Below are 16,508 nucleotides of genomic sequence, written 5' to 3' on the forward strand. Positions count from 1 at the left end.
ACTGCCATGTATGCAGCTTGATAATTAGCATTACAATGTTGATTAATCAGCAAAAGAACAAAAACAAAAGAGGAGGTGGTGGCTCTGATGTACCGTGCCTGCTCTTTTAAAAGCACTTTGTCAGGAAGACCGTAGCAACAAAGAGTTGGTGTCTACTGATTTCTTTTTCCGATTCTGAAGCATTATAAACTCTTCCACCGCCACTTGCACTCCGAGTGAAGAATACGCTGAATGTTTCCTTTGTAACTGAGGGTTTTAGAGGAGAGAAGAGGAGGAAGCAAATAAATAAACCCAACCTTCCCTTCTTTCCATTTGTCCAGGTGGTTGAAGTGTACGGCCTCCTTGCCCTCGGAATGTCTCTGTGGAACCAGCTGGTGGTGCCCGTTCTTTTCATGGTCTTCTGGCTTGTACTGTTTGCGCTTCAGATCTACTCTTACTTCAGCACCCGGGATCAACCTGCCTCACGGGAGAGGCTCCTCTTTCTTTTCCTAACCAGGTAAAGATTTCCTAAAATCTTCCATTTGTTGCTGTCAGAAAAACTGCTATAAATGAGAAGAGAAGGCAGCTGTAGGTAGGATCGTGCATGCCACCACCATCAAAATGCTAGACTTGGGATGAATCATGCGCCACAGGGCATATGCATGCCTAACTACAGGACTCATTTTTAGATCTAGAAAAAGTGGGGGTGTTGGGAGTTCTTGTTTTAGTTTATTTTTCCTCAGCGGTGAAATGATTTAGAGGTTGCACTATGGGGAGATCTCGGAGAAGGCTTGTTGTCAGACAGACGAGCCAGAGGTACCAAAAGTGGGTGGCAGAGAAATATCTTAACACTACAAATAAAATAACAGCATGAAAAAAAAACACACATGTGCGCATCCAGTCCATCCCGTCTTTAGAGTCATGTACAGCCCGTGACTCAATAAAGAAAGAACAGATGTAGAAACTTACACAATAAGGCAAGTAATCATGGATTCCCAACTACCAATAAGCAACCTGTTTCTAATGTTTGGCCAAATGGGAAGTGATGCAGATAATGCCTGTGTTTAGCTTTGCTTTTTTTATTGACTTTTTTTAACGAAAAATTGAAATGTCAGTGAGTGAACAAGAAGACTTCATTTTTCTTTTGGATTCTTAAATAATAATTTATCATGAAATGCCAGTAGAGAAGCAGCCCAAGAGCGTGCTAATTTTACTAGATAGTGACAGAGCCCAATGTTAATCACCTTATGATAAGCATTGCTACATGTTGTATGTGTGGTTTGTTCTCAGTCAGCACATTTTAGACTCATTTTACTCTGCTAGATCTACAGACTGTAAGTCCCATGGAGGCACGGACCTCTCACATCTATGCCATAAGTCTTTGAATGTACCATAACAGTTCAACATTTTTAATTCATCTATTTTCTCTATTTCTCTGGATGTTTGCCCTCGCAGTATTGCAGAATGCTGCAGCACTCCCTATTCTCTTCTGGGATTGGTGTTTACCGTCTCCTTCGTGGCACTTGGCGTCCTCACCCTCTGCAAGTTTTATTTGCAAGGCTACCGAGCATTCATGAATGACCCGGCTATGAATAGGTAAACTGCATGGCAAGGACATACAATATTTTTCATATATTAAGCTTTGCTGGTGTACAGCATAGTTTTTAAGGCATGTACCTCACACACTAGAATGAGATATTTTAATAATCGGACATTTGAGTGGCTGATACCTTTTATTGGAGCACTACGCAGTCATACAAATTGCAAGCTTTTGTGGGGAAACTCCACTTCCTCAAGCTGAGCACAACCCTTTCATGGATACTGCAAAAAATTGTAGACAAGAGGCCCAAAATTGATGGCCCATATCTGTGAGAGGTAATTTCAGTCCTCTTGAGGCTGCAATCTCAAGGATGCTGGGAGCTTGGTTGGAATTTTTACACCCCAACCTTGATACCAAAAGGCTGCCAGTTACTCTGGGATTTACCCTGAGCCCATTGGGATCAAACTCAGGTCATGAGCAGAGCCTTCACTGCAGTATTGCAGTTTAACTACCCTACTACAAGGCTTGTAGGGGGAATATCTAACACTGAAATATAATGACTTGCCCAGAGCTATGCAGGGAGCTTATGAAAAGAGACTTGAAATCAAGAAACCAGCCCTCTGTTAGGGAGTTGAAGGTGACAGCTGATATGCACAGCCTGGTTATAGGAAAGCCATCAACTGAGAGTGTGTACAAAAGACAGAAACACTGAACAGTGTAAGAAGACAGCTTCATGTTAGTAGTGTGGTACTAGAATTGAGTCAAGTCAAGCTCTCAAGGGTTGACTCTTGATGCTTATCCTTTTTTTTAATTTTTAACTGCAAAGAGGGATGACAGAAGGAGTTACACTGCTGATCCTGGCTGTGCAAACTGGGTTGATTGAGCTGCAAGTTGTTCACCGCGCCTTCCTGCTCAGTATTATCCTCTTCATTGTGGTGGCATCCATCCTGCAGTCCATGCTGGAGATTGCCGATCCCATTGTCCTCGCTCTGGGAGCTTCAAGAGACAAGTAAGACGTGTATTCCCTAATGCTGGCGTCTGTCTTTCACTTTTTGTGGTATTGGAAGTAAGTCCATTAAATTGTGGGCCATTTAAGCGAAACAGAAGCAGCAAATTGTGAGCTCATTTTGGCATCTCGTGTTGTGCTTGTGCTGCAAGAACAAACTTTTCATGAGCTTCAAAGTCATGTGCCCCTTTCCTTCTCTTGCACAAGACAGTTTCTTTGCTGGTTTGAGACAAGCCACTGTTTAGTGCCTCTTTAGGACAAACTATGGGATTTGCAGAGCAAGCGCAGGCTATAGTTCTATCAGTTTGGGAAATGGAATAGCATACAGTGGTTTGTCTTAAACCAAGAAAAGGGACAAGAAACTGCTGTCTGTGAGTAGAGGAGAAACCACCGGAACCCAAAACACAATCCTGTCTACACCTGAAATAATTGTCCCTGTCTGGGAGGCTTAAAATCTTTGCAACAGGAGATAACCTTACATGTAAAATATGCAGCCTACTCAGTGAGGTTTAGTCTGCTCTGCCTGGCACTATTTCTGATACAAAGGAATAGTTTCTCAGGCTTAGCAGTTACTGAGTTTTTAAGGAAATTTGTATACGCTGTTACCATAATGTCATGAGAGTTGACTCATCACTTCTTCTAAACACCTACCAAAATGTATTTGTAGCACACGGATGCCTGTGTATTTGTTGTACACCTTTGTGAAACAATCCATTGAGTTCATTTATCATGGTACAGTGTGGATGAAATCACCCACAGAGAGGAATAAGAAGATGTAACAGAATAGGTAATTTGGATGTGCGTGGTTACGCATCAGAATGTGGGATAGCAGCAGAATGCAATAAATTAGAAAGAAGGAGAGAGAGAGAAAAGAAACTTAAAAAGAAAGGCTGAAACTTGAAATTGTTTAGAGTCCAAAATTAGTTTGGTGTTTCTTTATGACCCAATTCATTAGTTGGAGGTGGGGGGGGGGGGGTTTAAATGCCGTGCTAAGTGGTAACAATTCTTGTACCTTGCCAGTCTTCTGAGCAGGTTGCCTTCCACTTTTTTCTCTGTGGCCAAAGAGACCTGTTAAGTAAGAGAAAGTTTATTTATATCCCCTGTCTGTTTCACTTAGAGATTACTTGTGACCCGCGCAGGTGTCTGCACCAAGTTAATGCTAAATTTATCAGCAGAGGGGGGGGGGGAAGAGCTGCTGGACGGTGGCTAGCTGGCTTCTCTAAGTTGGACCCAGTGGCAGCAGACTGGTTTGAACAGTGCCAATCCGCTCTGCACTGTTCAAACCAGACTGTGAAAAGAAAATCTGGGCAAGACTGTAGATGGTGCTTCAGTGTAGGCTTTATAAATGTAAAGATCCTGATATCTTACCCTGATAGTCGCATGAATGATTGATAAAAAGATATGTCAGTCCTCCTGCAAGATATGTTTTAAGTCAGTGCTGGATTTTTTTTTCCTGGTAGATGTATCTGGGTTTCTGCATTTCATGCATACATTACTCCTGAGGAGTAATAACTCTTTCAGGAGGATGTAAATTAAATTAGTTGTCTTCAGCTGAATGAGATCACGAGTAAGAAGCAACGCAACACTGTTACTAAGTTAATAATCATGCTCTGAAAGCTATAGGAACACTCTCTCCCCAGCTGAAATGGAAGGCTGACTGTCAAAAGCAGTAAGAACTCTATTTTACTGACATATACTGTCTATAGTTTCCTTGGGTGGGTTCTTGCCAGAAGATGCTATAGCATTAATATGAGGATTTCCTTTAATTTGAGAAAAAGAACTTATTTTATACAGGGCCCTAAAATTCATTTCTAATGTTGGTTAATAAAAAAAAAAATCTGAATACTGCATTACCAATGCAAGGAATATAGCATTCTGTCACTTCACTGTCTAGGTGAAGAAATGGCCTTCCATATGAATAAACAAATACTGGGTGTAACCCAGAGACCCCTATAGAGACAGACTCCATGGTTAGTGAGCACTCTGCCTTTAAGACTCTTACATTAATATGAAAAGAGGAACAGAGTGGGACACTGGCAACATACAGTACTTTCCTTCCTCATATGTTCAAACATGTAAATCATGAGTCAGGTCATATACACAGAACTGTACATGTGCTGAATGTAAGCTGTTATTCTGAAATTGAGATGATATCTGTGTGCATTCTCAAGCAACTCATATGAACAATATTCATTGATGAACTTACTCTGGAGCTAGCACTATTGCATTTACTGGTGTCACTGTGGGATTGCCCCTGAAGTTCACAAATGTTTCTCAAAAAAATGGTGTCTTTTTGTTCTTGACAGTTCTGTATCTTCAGGAAAAAAGGTTACAATGTTCTTGCTCCAGTCAAAATGTTCTGTAGGGATTGTGATAGCCCACTTTAAAGAATGCCTAATGTGTTACATCTGACCTGTGTGTGTGTGTGTGTGTGTGTGTGTGTGTGTGTGTGTGTGTGTGTGTCTGTCTGTCTGTCTGTCTGTCTCTCTCTCTCTCTCTCTCTCTCTGTGTGTGTGTGTGTGTGTGTGTGTGTGTGTGTGTGTGGTTTAAAGCCCACTTAAAAAAACCCAACTGTTTAAATGGCCTTGTTTTTACAGGAGCCTCTGGAAACATTTTCGTGCAGTGAGTCTGTGCTTGTTCTTACTGGTCTTCCCAGCATACATGGCCTACATGATCTGTCAGTTTTTCCACATGGATTTCTGGTTGTTAATCATTATTTCTAGCAGCATTCTCACCTCTCTCCAGGTAAGGCACAATAGCTACTTTCGTGCATAATAGCTTCTTGATGATTTATCTCTCGGAATAAAAGTATCAGAGCAGAATTTCCCATCTTTGTCATCTTTGTTTTATGAAGTAAGACGATTTGTATTCCTGTTGAAGCATATTTGATCATACAGCATAGATTACAAGGGATCAATGGCTGCCACAGTGCATGCAATAATTCTGAAATTCTAACTTATTTGACTTACTAGCACATTTTTCTCCTAGGGACTCAAGGTAGCTAAGAACTAGTTTAAAACAGGTACAAGTATAAAAAGCAAGTAGATTTTTAAAAATCAGGCAAGAAGTTATGATGTTAAAATGCAGTTATATTAATTATAGTTTTAGAACACTATAGAGTTAGTAACCAATTTAAGAGCACACTTTAAAAAAAGTACAGCATCAGTGCATTAAAATAGTTTTTCTGCAGGCAGTAATATTAGATATATGGGATTAAATCCAGTTGCTAATTCCAACTCAAGTTGATATATGAAATCAATTTCTGAGTGGTAGGTCAACATTTATTTTAAATGCTATTCAGTTGGTCCCCTCTGGTTGGGACTGGCAGCTGGTTTTAGGCTATGGATTAATCCTAAACACATTGTAATGTGAGTGTTGAAACTCTGGATGTTGAGATACAGTCTTCCATCCCAAATACATGGAAGTGTTCAAACAAAATGTCGCACTTGTGTCTTGTTAAATAAAAATGTATACAACCATTTTGTTTATTGATATGAGTTACGTAGGTGTTTCACCAGTTTAAGGACCACAAACAGCGACAGCTGCCAATGTCGTATCCAGCTCTTTGGAGGTATTCAGTTTGAATGAAGGGAGTAATTTCTGGGAGTGTTGTAGTATGTGCATCACATTACAGTACTTATTTACAAATTGGGCATCTCCTAAAACTCGGGCAAACTAAATATTGAAAAGTTGCAGTCTTGTAGCTTGCCTGTTAATTAGGTGATGTGATTCTTCCCAGGTACTTGGAACACTTTTCATTTACGTCTTGTTTATGGTGGAGGAGTTCAGGAAAGAGCCTGTGGAAAACATGGACGATGTCATTTACTATGTGAACGGCACCTATCGCTTGTTAGAATTCCTGGTGGCACTCTGCGTTGTGGCCTATGGCGTATCAGAAACCATCTTTGGAGAATGGACTGTGATGGGCTCCATGATCATCTTCATTCATTCCTATTACAATGTGTGGCTTCGTGCTCAGTTGGGATGGAAAAGCTTTCTTCTCCGCAGGGATGCTGTGAATAAGATCAAGTCCCTGCCCACAGCTACCAAAGACCAGCTGGAACAACACAATGATATCTGTGCCATCTGCTACCAGGTATGGAGAAGAACTCGGTCTCCCCCTTGTAATATTTTGTATGAAGGGCTAAGATGGTATGTTGAACTGGGCCATCAATGTACTGCACTGGGAAATTGCTTAGTTCAGACCCTTACAAGGTTAGCACTGCAAATGGCAGGATGGCCTGGCTCCTTCGTGCGAAGGAGTGAAAAATCAAATGAAGCAAGCTCCAGGTATATGCTCACATTGCATGTTACATGATGTAGAAGAATAATTGCCAGAGTGTGGTATGTGCCCACTTCCTGCAGCAGCCACTGCTGCCGCCACCTGATGAGTGCAAATTCCAAACTCCTCCTCCCAGCTGTTAAATCTGTGAGAAAGAAGACTGAACCATTCTCGTTGTTGTTGTTTAGTCGTTAAGTCGTGTCGGACTCTTTGTGACCCCATGGACCAGAGGACGCCAGGCCTTCCTGTCTTCAACTGCCTCCTGGAGTTTGGTCAAATTCATGTTGGTCGCTTCGATGACACTGTCCAACCATCTCGTCCTCTGTCAGCCCCTTCTCCTCTTGCCCTCACTCTTTCCCAACATGTGTGTAGTGAACAGCCCTGCCCTCACCTGTCCGTCACGGTAGAATAGTGAAGAAGGAGCCAATGAGTGGACGGAGCCAAGGGGGGAGGGGGCTGGATATATATACCTGTGTATGGAGTCTGTGAGAGATTCTGGGAGAGAGAGACTGTGTGAAACTTAAAAGTGAACTAAGAGTGAGTTAGAGATCTGTAAGAACGACGAATGGAACAGAGAGTTAAAAGAGTTTAGAAGTCGTGACTAATTTGATTCAAATATAAGTGATTAGCAGCCTGTGATTTATCTATTGAATATTAATCATATATTAACTTCCCTGATCTAATAAATGACTTAGGTTTTAAAGCAGTAATACCTGAAGAAAGAAGAAGAGCGAGAACCTCGTGAAGGCCGGGGGGGTTAGGGGCTTCAGAGGAAATTGCCACAAAGTGCAATGCTGAGATAATCCCCAGGTCCTTTTCCAGTTCCAAGGGAGGCTAAGGCCTGCTGCTTTGGTGTCACAGCATGATCCCAGATGCAGGAAAACCACACAGTCCCACAATTGACACTCTAACCATGATGTCTGGAAGGGTGCAGCCCTCAGCGCGAGTTCAGAAAGTATTGCATGAGATTAGGGATCAGACCCACCATTTAGGGAGGGCTACGGTCTGGAAACAATAAATTGTTGATTAGCCAGCAAGACTACCTGACACCCATAGATTCCTGTTTAAATTTATTTCAAGTGGCGTTACCATCAAATCTGGATCCTTATATATAAGCAGAGCATATTGCTGTTAGAAACCTGTAAGGCTAAGGATTCACAATCCCTAGACTGAAACTAAAACACACATGGAAGGCTTGATTCAAATAGCCTTTAATGTATTATTCATATAAGAACACTGGTATACACAACCAGTTACCCTCTCAGAAGGTGTTTAAAGCATAATACGAAAAAGTCACTTCCTGACTAATTTTCACTTCATTACATAGGCTTGCCTAAATGGCTAGAATTAATTTAAAGGAACAGCCTTTTAATTTCTTGCCACTGCTTCTGTAATGGATTTGCACAGAGTCACCCCACAGAGCACTTCCTGGTGATCAGGGGCATATTATGTTCTGTCCCAAGAGAAGAGAGTAAGGATCACTTGACAGCTCATTATGACCAATCTGCACAATGCTTTGCAGATAAAATCATTTGGATCCATTTTAATTTGGATGCCACAATCAATACAGGTCCAGGTCCAGTGATTGTAGCCTTCGTTGCTGCTGCATTTAGCTATAGTGGTTCTTTTCAATATGTACTGCCTACAAATGCTGAAAGGTGCAGGCGCTTGCCCTTTGCCATCCTAGCTTGTAAAAGTGACCAGGGGGACTGGATGAACAGGTAAGGGTAGTGGTTATACGCTTCAGCTGTTGCTAAAATAATGTGAACTTGGACAGAGTGAGAACTCTTTTTTTTAAATAAAAATCTCTCTAAAATCCACTGTGTTGAGATAATCTTAAGGCAATCATCAATATTCCTTTTTTGGCAAAGTGATGAAGCAAGTAATGTGGTGGCATCTCAAGCAAAATGAGATTATCAGGATATGGTGCATTATCTAAATCAGTTGGAATCTGTGTTCAAGCCTTTTTATGGGACAGAAACTGCTTTGGTTATGTCGTTAGATAGTTTATGCCAAGAACCTGACAGGGAAAGTGTCCTCATTTGGATCTCATAGGGGTTTTTGAGTGTATCCTCCCAATGGGTTGCCTGGAACTTGGAGACACTGTTTTGCTGGGCATCATGTTTTGCTGGGCATCACTGGAAGGACAGATCCTGAAGCTGAGGCTCCAATACTTCGGCCATTTCATGAGAAGAGAAGACTTCCTGGAAAAGCCCTGATGTTGGGAAAGTGCGAAGGCAAGAGGATAAGGGGACGACAGAGATGGTTGGACAGTGTCATCGAAGTGACCAACATGAATTTGACCCAACTCTGGGAGGTAGTGGAAGACCTGGCGTGCTCTGGTCCATGGGGTCACGAAGAGTCGGACATGACTAAACGACTAAACAACAACAAATATTTCAGTTAACAGAATAAGATCATATAGAACTGGCTAGCTGGATGGACTAGATCCAGGATGGTCAATTTGGCACCCCCCATGGGTTTCATCTGCAGCCCCCATGGTCCCTGATTTAGGTTTATGGGAGTTACAGTTCAATATATCCAAAGAGCACCAGTTGCTTACCCCTATGGTGAATGGACCGTTGATATGACTTAAAGTGAAAATTGATAATGTAAGAAACTGGATGAGCACTTTCTTACTGTTCCGTGCAGATCTGCACAGTTCTGCTGTGCCTTGTAGCTCCTAACCCAATGCATTCTGTGTAGCTATTACACTGCCCAAAAATTCACCAAGAACGGGGAACCTTCTGATTGTTTGGGCTTCCACTCCCAGAAACCCTAGATCAGTGTTTTCCAACCTTGGAGTTGAGAAAATAAAATAACAGTTTGAATACCCCCTTTAAAATAACTTGTTATTATGTAATTATTTATTCTGCAAAATAAGGAGTACACATGGGTTAATACCTGACAAGTGGGTCTCAGAGTTTACAGATGTTTTAGCATTTATATATCTTACTAATCATGTATTGTTGACCTTATCTTCATTCCTCATCTGGCTGGTACAACTGACTTCTGCCCACTGTTTTATGCTTAGGCTTCTCTCCTTGCTGTCTCATGTGGAACCATTCCCATCTCACCCCATTCTTGTTTTCCTTAATTCTTGTAACAACACATTCAACACATTCTTTTCCTTATGTGAGTCAAGGTCAGGGCTTATGCGTATAAGTATCTTAATAGCTACCGTGGTGAACTAATACAAAATGGTACAGTATACTGCTTCTCCTAACCATGGCTAAGCATAAGTATGATTGATCGAACTGCAACTCCCAGAAGTCCTGGCCTTCACAGCTAGTGGTGAAGGCTTCTGGGAATTTGAGTCCAGGAACATCTGGGAACCCAAGATTGGGAACCACTATCCTAAATGATACAGCTGGTTGTCAAGGATTGCGACTCCAAACATTGGGAGAGTTAGAGGTTTCGTAACCCTGGTCTAACCCTCACAACCTTTTCCTATAACAATATTTCAATCCTTGTGTTCTCTTTTATTAACACAGATGGGTGTTAAGCAAGTCTACTCTGTTTGTGAATAAACAATAACAGTTGATTTCGCCAGCTGGGTCACCGTGGCTTTCCTTGACTAGTCTACCTGGGCCTTGTTGAGCATTAGGAGTTGTCATTTGCAACTGGACTTTATGTGTCTCTTGTGCTTTTCCCTTTCAGGACATGAAGTCGGCAATCATCACACCTTGTGGCCATTTCTTTCATGCGGGCTGCCTTAAGAAATGGCTCTATGTGCAAGAAACCTGCCCTCTGTGTCACTGCCAACTTAAAAATACCACTCAGACTCTGGGACTGGGATCGGAGCCCATGCCGCCACCAAATCCCGAAGCAGCACAAAATACTGCCCAGCAAGAAGCCATTGAGCCCCATGGCGTGGAGCGCCAGGAGAGGCCAGGCCGTGAAGCTGAGGACAGTGAACAAGCTGTCAAAGGGCTAGGTTCCCGGCAGGACCCTGCCGATGCCAAGGATGGCTCTGTCAGTCTGGACGATGCATCTGCCAGGGAGGCCAGCCAGCAACAGGTGGCTGCAAAAGGGCTGGCTGAAGACGAGGCAGAGACTGTGACGCAAGACCCGGGAGGAGGTTGCATCCAGAACTGAATTAGGAGAGGCTGGTACATGAATAAGCACTCCGGGTCCTCCTGGCTTAGCTATCAGAATCCGACCCTTTTTACTGTCATGAACAGGTTTAACTCTCAGAATGCTGGCCAAAATGTATTTATGAGATCCCATGCTGATTTCTGTGAGCTGCTTGGTTTACAGGGCTGCCAGTGGATTTCACTGGAAACGACTTTAGAATCTGCCACCCTGTTGTAGAAGGGCAGAGTTTGGGAATCAAAAAACTAAGTATTTCTGGAAGGGAAATAGGTGGAGGAAGGGCTAGAAACACAAGGATCGATGGAGGTGGGATTGAAAGAGTCAGGTGAGACAAAAGGCAGTGTGGCTGATACTAGAAAGAGGAATAAAACGGAAGGATAGAAGAGGCAAAAAAAATTGTTTTGTTTTGTTTTTGTATCCTTGGCCTCGTCTTTCGGCAATGAATGGAGCTCAGTCAAGGATATTGGCAAAACTCCAGAAGAAGCTGGAAGTTATACAAATCAAGTAGAAGGATTGTGTTTGAACAGGGCAGCACTCCAGTATGTCGGATGTGGTGCTTGGGCATGTTCGGTTGGGCATTTGCATCCATGTAATCTATAGCAATTCTTGACTTTTTATGATGGAGTCGTCCATGCGTTAATGTTTAGGATCCCTCTCTCTTTTTTTTCTTTTTTCTTTTTTTCCTTCCTTTTGGTTACTGAACATTCTGAGCAGAATGGGCTGCGTGAAATCAACTAGAGCTCCAGTGAACTTTCTCTCTCTGCTCTGCGAAAGAGTCCAGGGGAGAAGTGGGAGGAGTTTTAGGTCACTGATTGAAGCCCCTTGGTGCTGTTCAGTTCCATGTAGTATATTGGTAGCTGAATTAAAGCAAACACAGTATTAAATCTCCTGGCAATATTTGCACCTTTGGGAATGAGTACATTAAATGTATGATCAAATGCCGCAAATGCCGCGCCTGAAGCTGTTAATAGGATTTGCACCTTTTTCTCCTTTGACAACAATGTGTGTGTACTGAAATTTTTACATTCATCATGGCTTTCAGGTAGAGCTAGCGATGCGGGGGTGGGATTGGAAGCTGGCAATTTTTTTATGTGAATTTTGATATGAAAAAGGAACCAGTCACTTATTTATACACTAGGCTTGGTGCTCAAAAGTGTTTTTCCCCCCTTCAAGAGTTGTTGTTCCAAATGTGACCTGTGGACATTCATTATTTTATTTTTTTGGTAGTGGGTTTGGATGTAGACTGGCAGACATAGCTGAATGTCTCAATAAACTACATTTGAAGATTTTTTTTATTTCTGTTTTTATTTTTTACATTTGGTTGCCTTGTTCTTTCATAGTATAGTAGACCCTCTACTTATGGAATTAATCCATATTGGAACGGTGGCTGCAGGTGGAAAAGTCTGTAGGTTGAGGCACCATTGACCTACAATGCATTGAAAATCGATTAATCCGTAACCAGCCGTTTGTTCCCTTTTGTTCTTTTCTTGGTCTGTAACTCGATTCTCTGGCTGCAAGTCAAACCTAAATTTTGCGGCCAGAGAAGTCTGTAACTCGAAAAGTCTGTAAGTCGAGCTGTCTGTAAGTCCACTGTAGAGGTTTTCTTCACAAACCATGTTTGTGAATAAACGAGCTTGACCTATGCCCATGGTTTGACCCATTTGGGATGAAGAGTTGGAAGCCATCTCTTAACATTAAAAGCTAGGTGGCCTCCTTTCTTACATGGATTTTGGAAGACTCACTACTTGTCATGCTGGCTCAGGGATTTTGGAAGTGGCAGTCCAAAAAATTAACCTCTCCCATGCCCTGTTATTCCACAAGGCGAGAGGTTAGGTATACATTTGTTCTTTTGCCCGAGGTACACATTAGTCAGTAGGGCTGCCTGGCCACAGTTTCACTGTAGAATGTAACACCTAAAATAGAATCTACCTGTTCCAGCAGGCTCCTTTGAACTTTGGGGTTTTTTAAAATTACTTTCTGGCGTGTTTTGCTACCATACACAGAGAAAACCGCTGAAAATATCCTGGTAAGTGTTTCTTTAAGAAATATCACAAAATGATATTTCTCTCCTTATATTTGTCACCACCAGTCCAACCTAATTCTCATTGAGCTTTGAAAAGGGGGTTATTGTCTCAAAGACAATTGTTCCCAGACTGTGAAGATTGTGTCTCTGGTCAGCTGGAGGTTTCTGGGACTGTACAGAAATAGAACTCCTTGTTTATACAGCCGATGTATTAGTGGCAGGGCTGGGCTAGACTCTTTTTCTTGGTTCCCCAGAGCCCTATTCAGGCAGTACACAGCATGCTCAGAGGTGACTCCCTAGCCCTGCCCTTCTCTCAGTGTGAAAAAAAATGGGCTGGCTCACGTATGCAAGTGAAGTCCTATGCAGGTGGTATCCATCCTGATGCTGGGACATTCTTGAAGGTGAGTAACTAACCCGCCCCTCTCATTTGTGTTCCTCACAGTTACGGCACTGGTTCTTGAGAGGACAGACCTGGTCACATACATGCAAGCCAAAACCCAGGTTTTCCAGGGTTTTTTGCTTCTGTACAGAGCCTGCCTGGAAGCAGGAACCTCCCTCCTTCAGAGCCAGGTCTGTCACTGTGAAGAATGCAACAACAGAGGGGGAAGCATGATCATAGCAATAGGTTCTGTAGTGCCTGGACAGGGTTTACATTTCTACATTCAATGATAATGGAACATGGTATGATTCTCTGCTTGTAGTGCAGCTTGATAAGAGCGAGATATATGTTCACTGCTAGAGATGGGAGCTTCGTATTCGTCTCCAGGGGAAGACAGATATGAAGCTTGCCAGCTCAACTGAGCAGTCTGATTGGACCCTCCCACTCCTGAACTGGGAATCCAGCTATTGCTTGTGGCACATGGGGCCGTTGTCCTTCATGCCATGCCAATCATGGAAGTAACCCGCCTGAGGGGATGACAAGCCTCCCTGCTTAGCTGCTGATTGGTTAGCAGCACAGGGAGGCAGGTAAGCCCCAGCCCGACTTCTGCGATTGCCTGTGCCCTTCTGTAAGAGATAAGTGGATGCCTGGTTTGAGGGGGAGGGTTCAACTGGACTGGCCACCTGTGGTGGCGAGCTTCATATTCGTCTCCTTCAGGAGACGAATACAAAGCTCCTCGTCTATTCACTACCTCGCATAAAAACTACACTTTGGTCGCCTAGCACAAATCATTCAGTGTTCAACCCAATATAAATGGCCAGATCTTTTATTTTTAGTCAAATTAATTTTCAGAACTATATTATACCTTTCCTTCTCTCATCCCCTTTGTGGTAGTCAGTGTAAGGATGAAAATCTCCAGTGGCATCTTCAGTCTACATTTTACATTACAAGCTTGTGGTGGACATTACATATCGTTTCAAGGCTAAGTATGGAGGCATGGCGAATTGTAGCTTTCAATATAAAGTTCCTAGCTTGTTTCCATCAAACGAAGACCCTGCAGAAAGGACAGGGCTGTGGTTTATCCTTACAATTCTGTGAAGCAAAGCAGGATTATTTCCATTTCAGTAAGGCCAAGACTGCCATCTTAACCCTAACAGGACATAATCTAAGAGAGATGTTGTCAGGTTGTGTTACCTGCCATCAAGTCACATCTGACTTACAGCAACCTTAATGGGATTTTCAAGGCATTTGAGATAGGTAAGGGGTGGCATTATCATTGCCACCCCTCTAAGAGTTTATTTGGCTTATTGGGGATTTAAGCCCAGAGTTTCCTGAGTCCTAGTCTGTCACTCTGTCCACTACACCACAGTGGCTCACTGGCCCTCAATAGAGATGCTACTTATCCTTACGTTGTCAAATCTACATTCATACACAAAACAGGAGGCATCAACAGGCCTGATGATAGTGTTGTGACAGAGGTTCAAAAACGGTTTCAAAATCCTGAGAAGAGAGTATCCCAGTCTCTAGGGAGCACATTCAGAAGGCATGGGATGCTGGTGGGTTGTGTGGGTGATTTATTTTATTTTATTTATTTATTTTGAGGTGAGAAAGAAAAGTGAACTGCATGGTCATGTATAGCAGACCTGGGCAAAGTGTAGCCCAAGGGCCACATACGGCCCGCGGGCTGCTCCTGTCTGGCCCGCTGGTTGTCGCTCCAGTCCGGTGTTCAAGCCCAAGACAGACTGGATTTCTCTCACTGAACAAATTGAACATCAAAACCATTTATAGCTTTTTGTCTACAAGTTGATCGGTTGCCCCCGAACACAGTTCAGATTTTTCATGTGGCCCCCCTATAGAAATTAATTGCCCACCCCTGATATATAGGATCAGACTGTGTAGAGAAATGGAGTAGAGTGGCTGCTCACTTTCCGGCAGATCCCATTTATCTGCTTTGGCCCTTGCCCACCGCCTCAGCGGCTGAAGCGGGAGCCAGAGTACAACAAGATCCATCTGTTCCTTCTCTGCCACCTGAGATGCTTATCTTAAGTCAGATTTGTAGATGTATGGAGCGGTTTGTCTGATTTGTAGGCCACCTTTCTCCTAGTGAAGGGACACACTAGGTGGCTCACAACATTAAAGCACATAAAAATAAAAACATAAAATCTCTAATTAAAAAGCAAAAACCATATCAACTTTAATTTGTTTCATAGCTACGAAGTAGTTTTATTTATTTGTTTCTTTGTTTCTGGTTTTTAAAAACACTCTGCTTAAAAACAACAATGATGAGGTGCTTGTAAAAAATACAACTGGGAAAGTGATTTAACCATGCCACATAAACTGATGTCAAGCCCCCTCTGCTGGTTTGATCTGGCACTTCATGCATACTGGTGGAATTTAGTGAAATAAAAGGGACATACAGTATATCCAACACAGCGCAGAATAAAAGAATACAAAAATCAGCAACAATAAAGCTAGATGAAGATCTGAAGCATTCAAAATCCAATCTTGCAATGGTCAGGAAATGCTTTTTAAGGCAATAGGTTTTCAGCAAATGACAAAGCAATGATTGTCAGGACTGGACTTACACCCAAGGGAGACTATTAGGAAGCACAGATGCCATCACTGCAAACACCCTCTCTTTTGTGATTGCCAGGTGGGCAGTTGATGCCTCTGGCACTTCTAAGAGTGTTTCATCCATTAATGTCTGTGGGTGGACAGAACAATATGGAAGAAAGATGACATTCAGCTAAACTGGTCCCAAGTTGTTCAGAGTTTTAAGAACAAAGCCCTAAATCTGTTTTGGTAGCATATTGGAAGCTAGTGCCATCTGCTTGGGTGACCCATGGAGTCTGCTTACTTGAGGTTGACCACTTGAGTGAGCATCCTAGCCATTATTTTCTGTACTGGCTTCAAGCCCAGCCCTCTGCAAAATACATTGCAGTAATCCAGCTTTAGGGGTGCATGGGTGACTGTGGCTAAGCTTATTGCACTAGCTAAAGCTTGTAAAAAGCCCTCTGAACCAGTGATGGGTGGGTGAGCACTTGATTTCATGCCATTCACATTCTGCTGCCGGAAGTGTGGGAATCACCCTACCTAGGGAAAGGTGGGGCCTCGCATACTTGCTCCTTCTGAAAGACTGCTGTCCAGTCAGTGTAGACCAATTATCTTCTTCCTGGTTCTCTTACGGGGCATTCATTTTTCCAG

At 42.7% G+C, this 16,508-nt stretch overlaps 1 protein-coding gene across 1 annotated transcript in view; it reads left to right on the forward strand.

The window, feature by feature from the left end:
• Positions 1-12,191, forward strand: part of RNF145 (ring finger protein 145) — a 78,296-nt gene extending 66,105 nt beyond the window's left edge. The window contains exons 6-11 of the mRNA XM_072989980.2: positions 321-496; positions 1,435-1,575; positions 2,346-2,528; positions 5,123-5,270; positions 6,265-6,621; positions 10,468-12,191. Coding sequence (XP_072846081.2) covers positions 321-496; positions 1,435-1,575; positions 2,346-2,528; positions 5,123-5,270; positions 6,265-6,621; positions 10,468-10,905 — 1,443 coding nt within the window. The 3' untranslated portion in view covers positions 10,906-12,191. The remainder of the gene's footprint in view (positions 1-320; positions 497-1,434; positions 1,576-2,345; positions 2,529-5,122; positions 5,271-6,264; positions 6,622-10,467) is intronic.
• The last annotated feature ends 4,317 nt before the right edge of the window (positions 12,192-16,508 follow it).

Source organism: Pogona vitticeps, chromosome 2 (assembly GCF_051106095.1).
Source record: "Pogona vitticeps strain Pit_001003342236 chromosome 2, PviZW2.1, whole genome shotgun sequence".
Classification (NCBI taxonomy): Eukaryota; Metazoa; Chordata; class Lepidosauria; order Squamata; family Agamidae; genus Pogona; species Pogona vitticeps.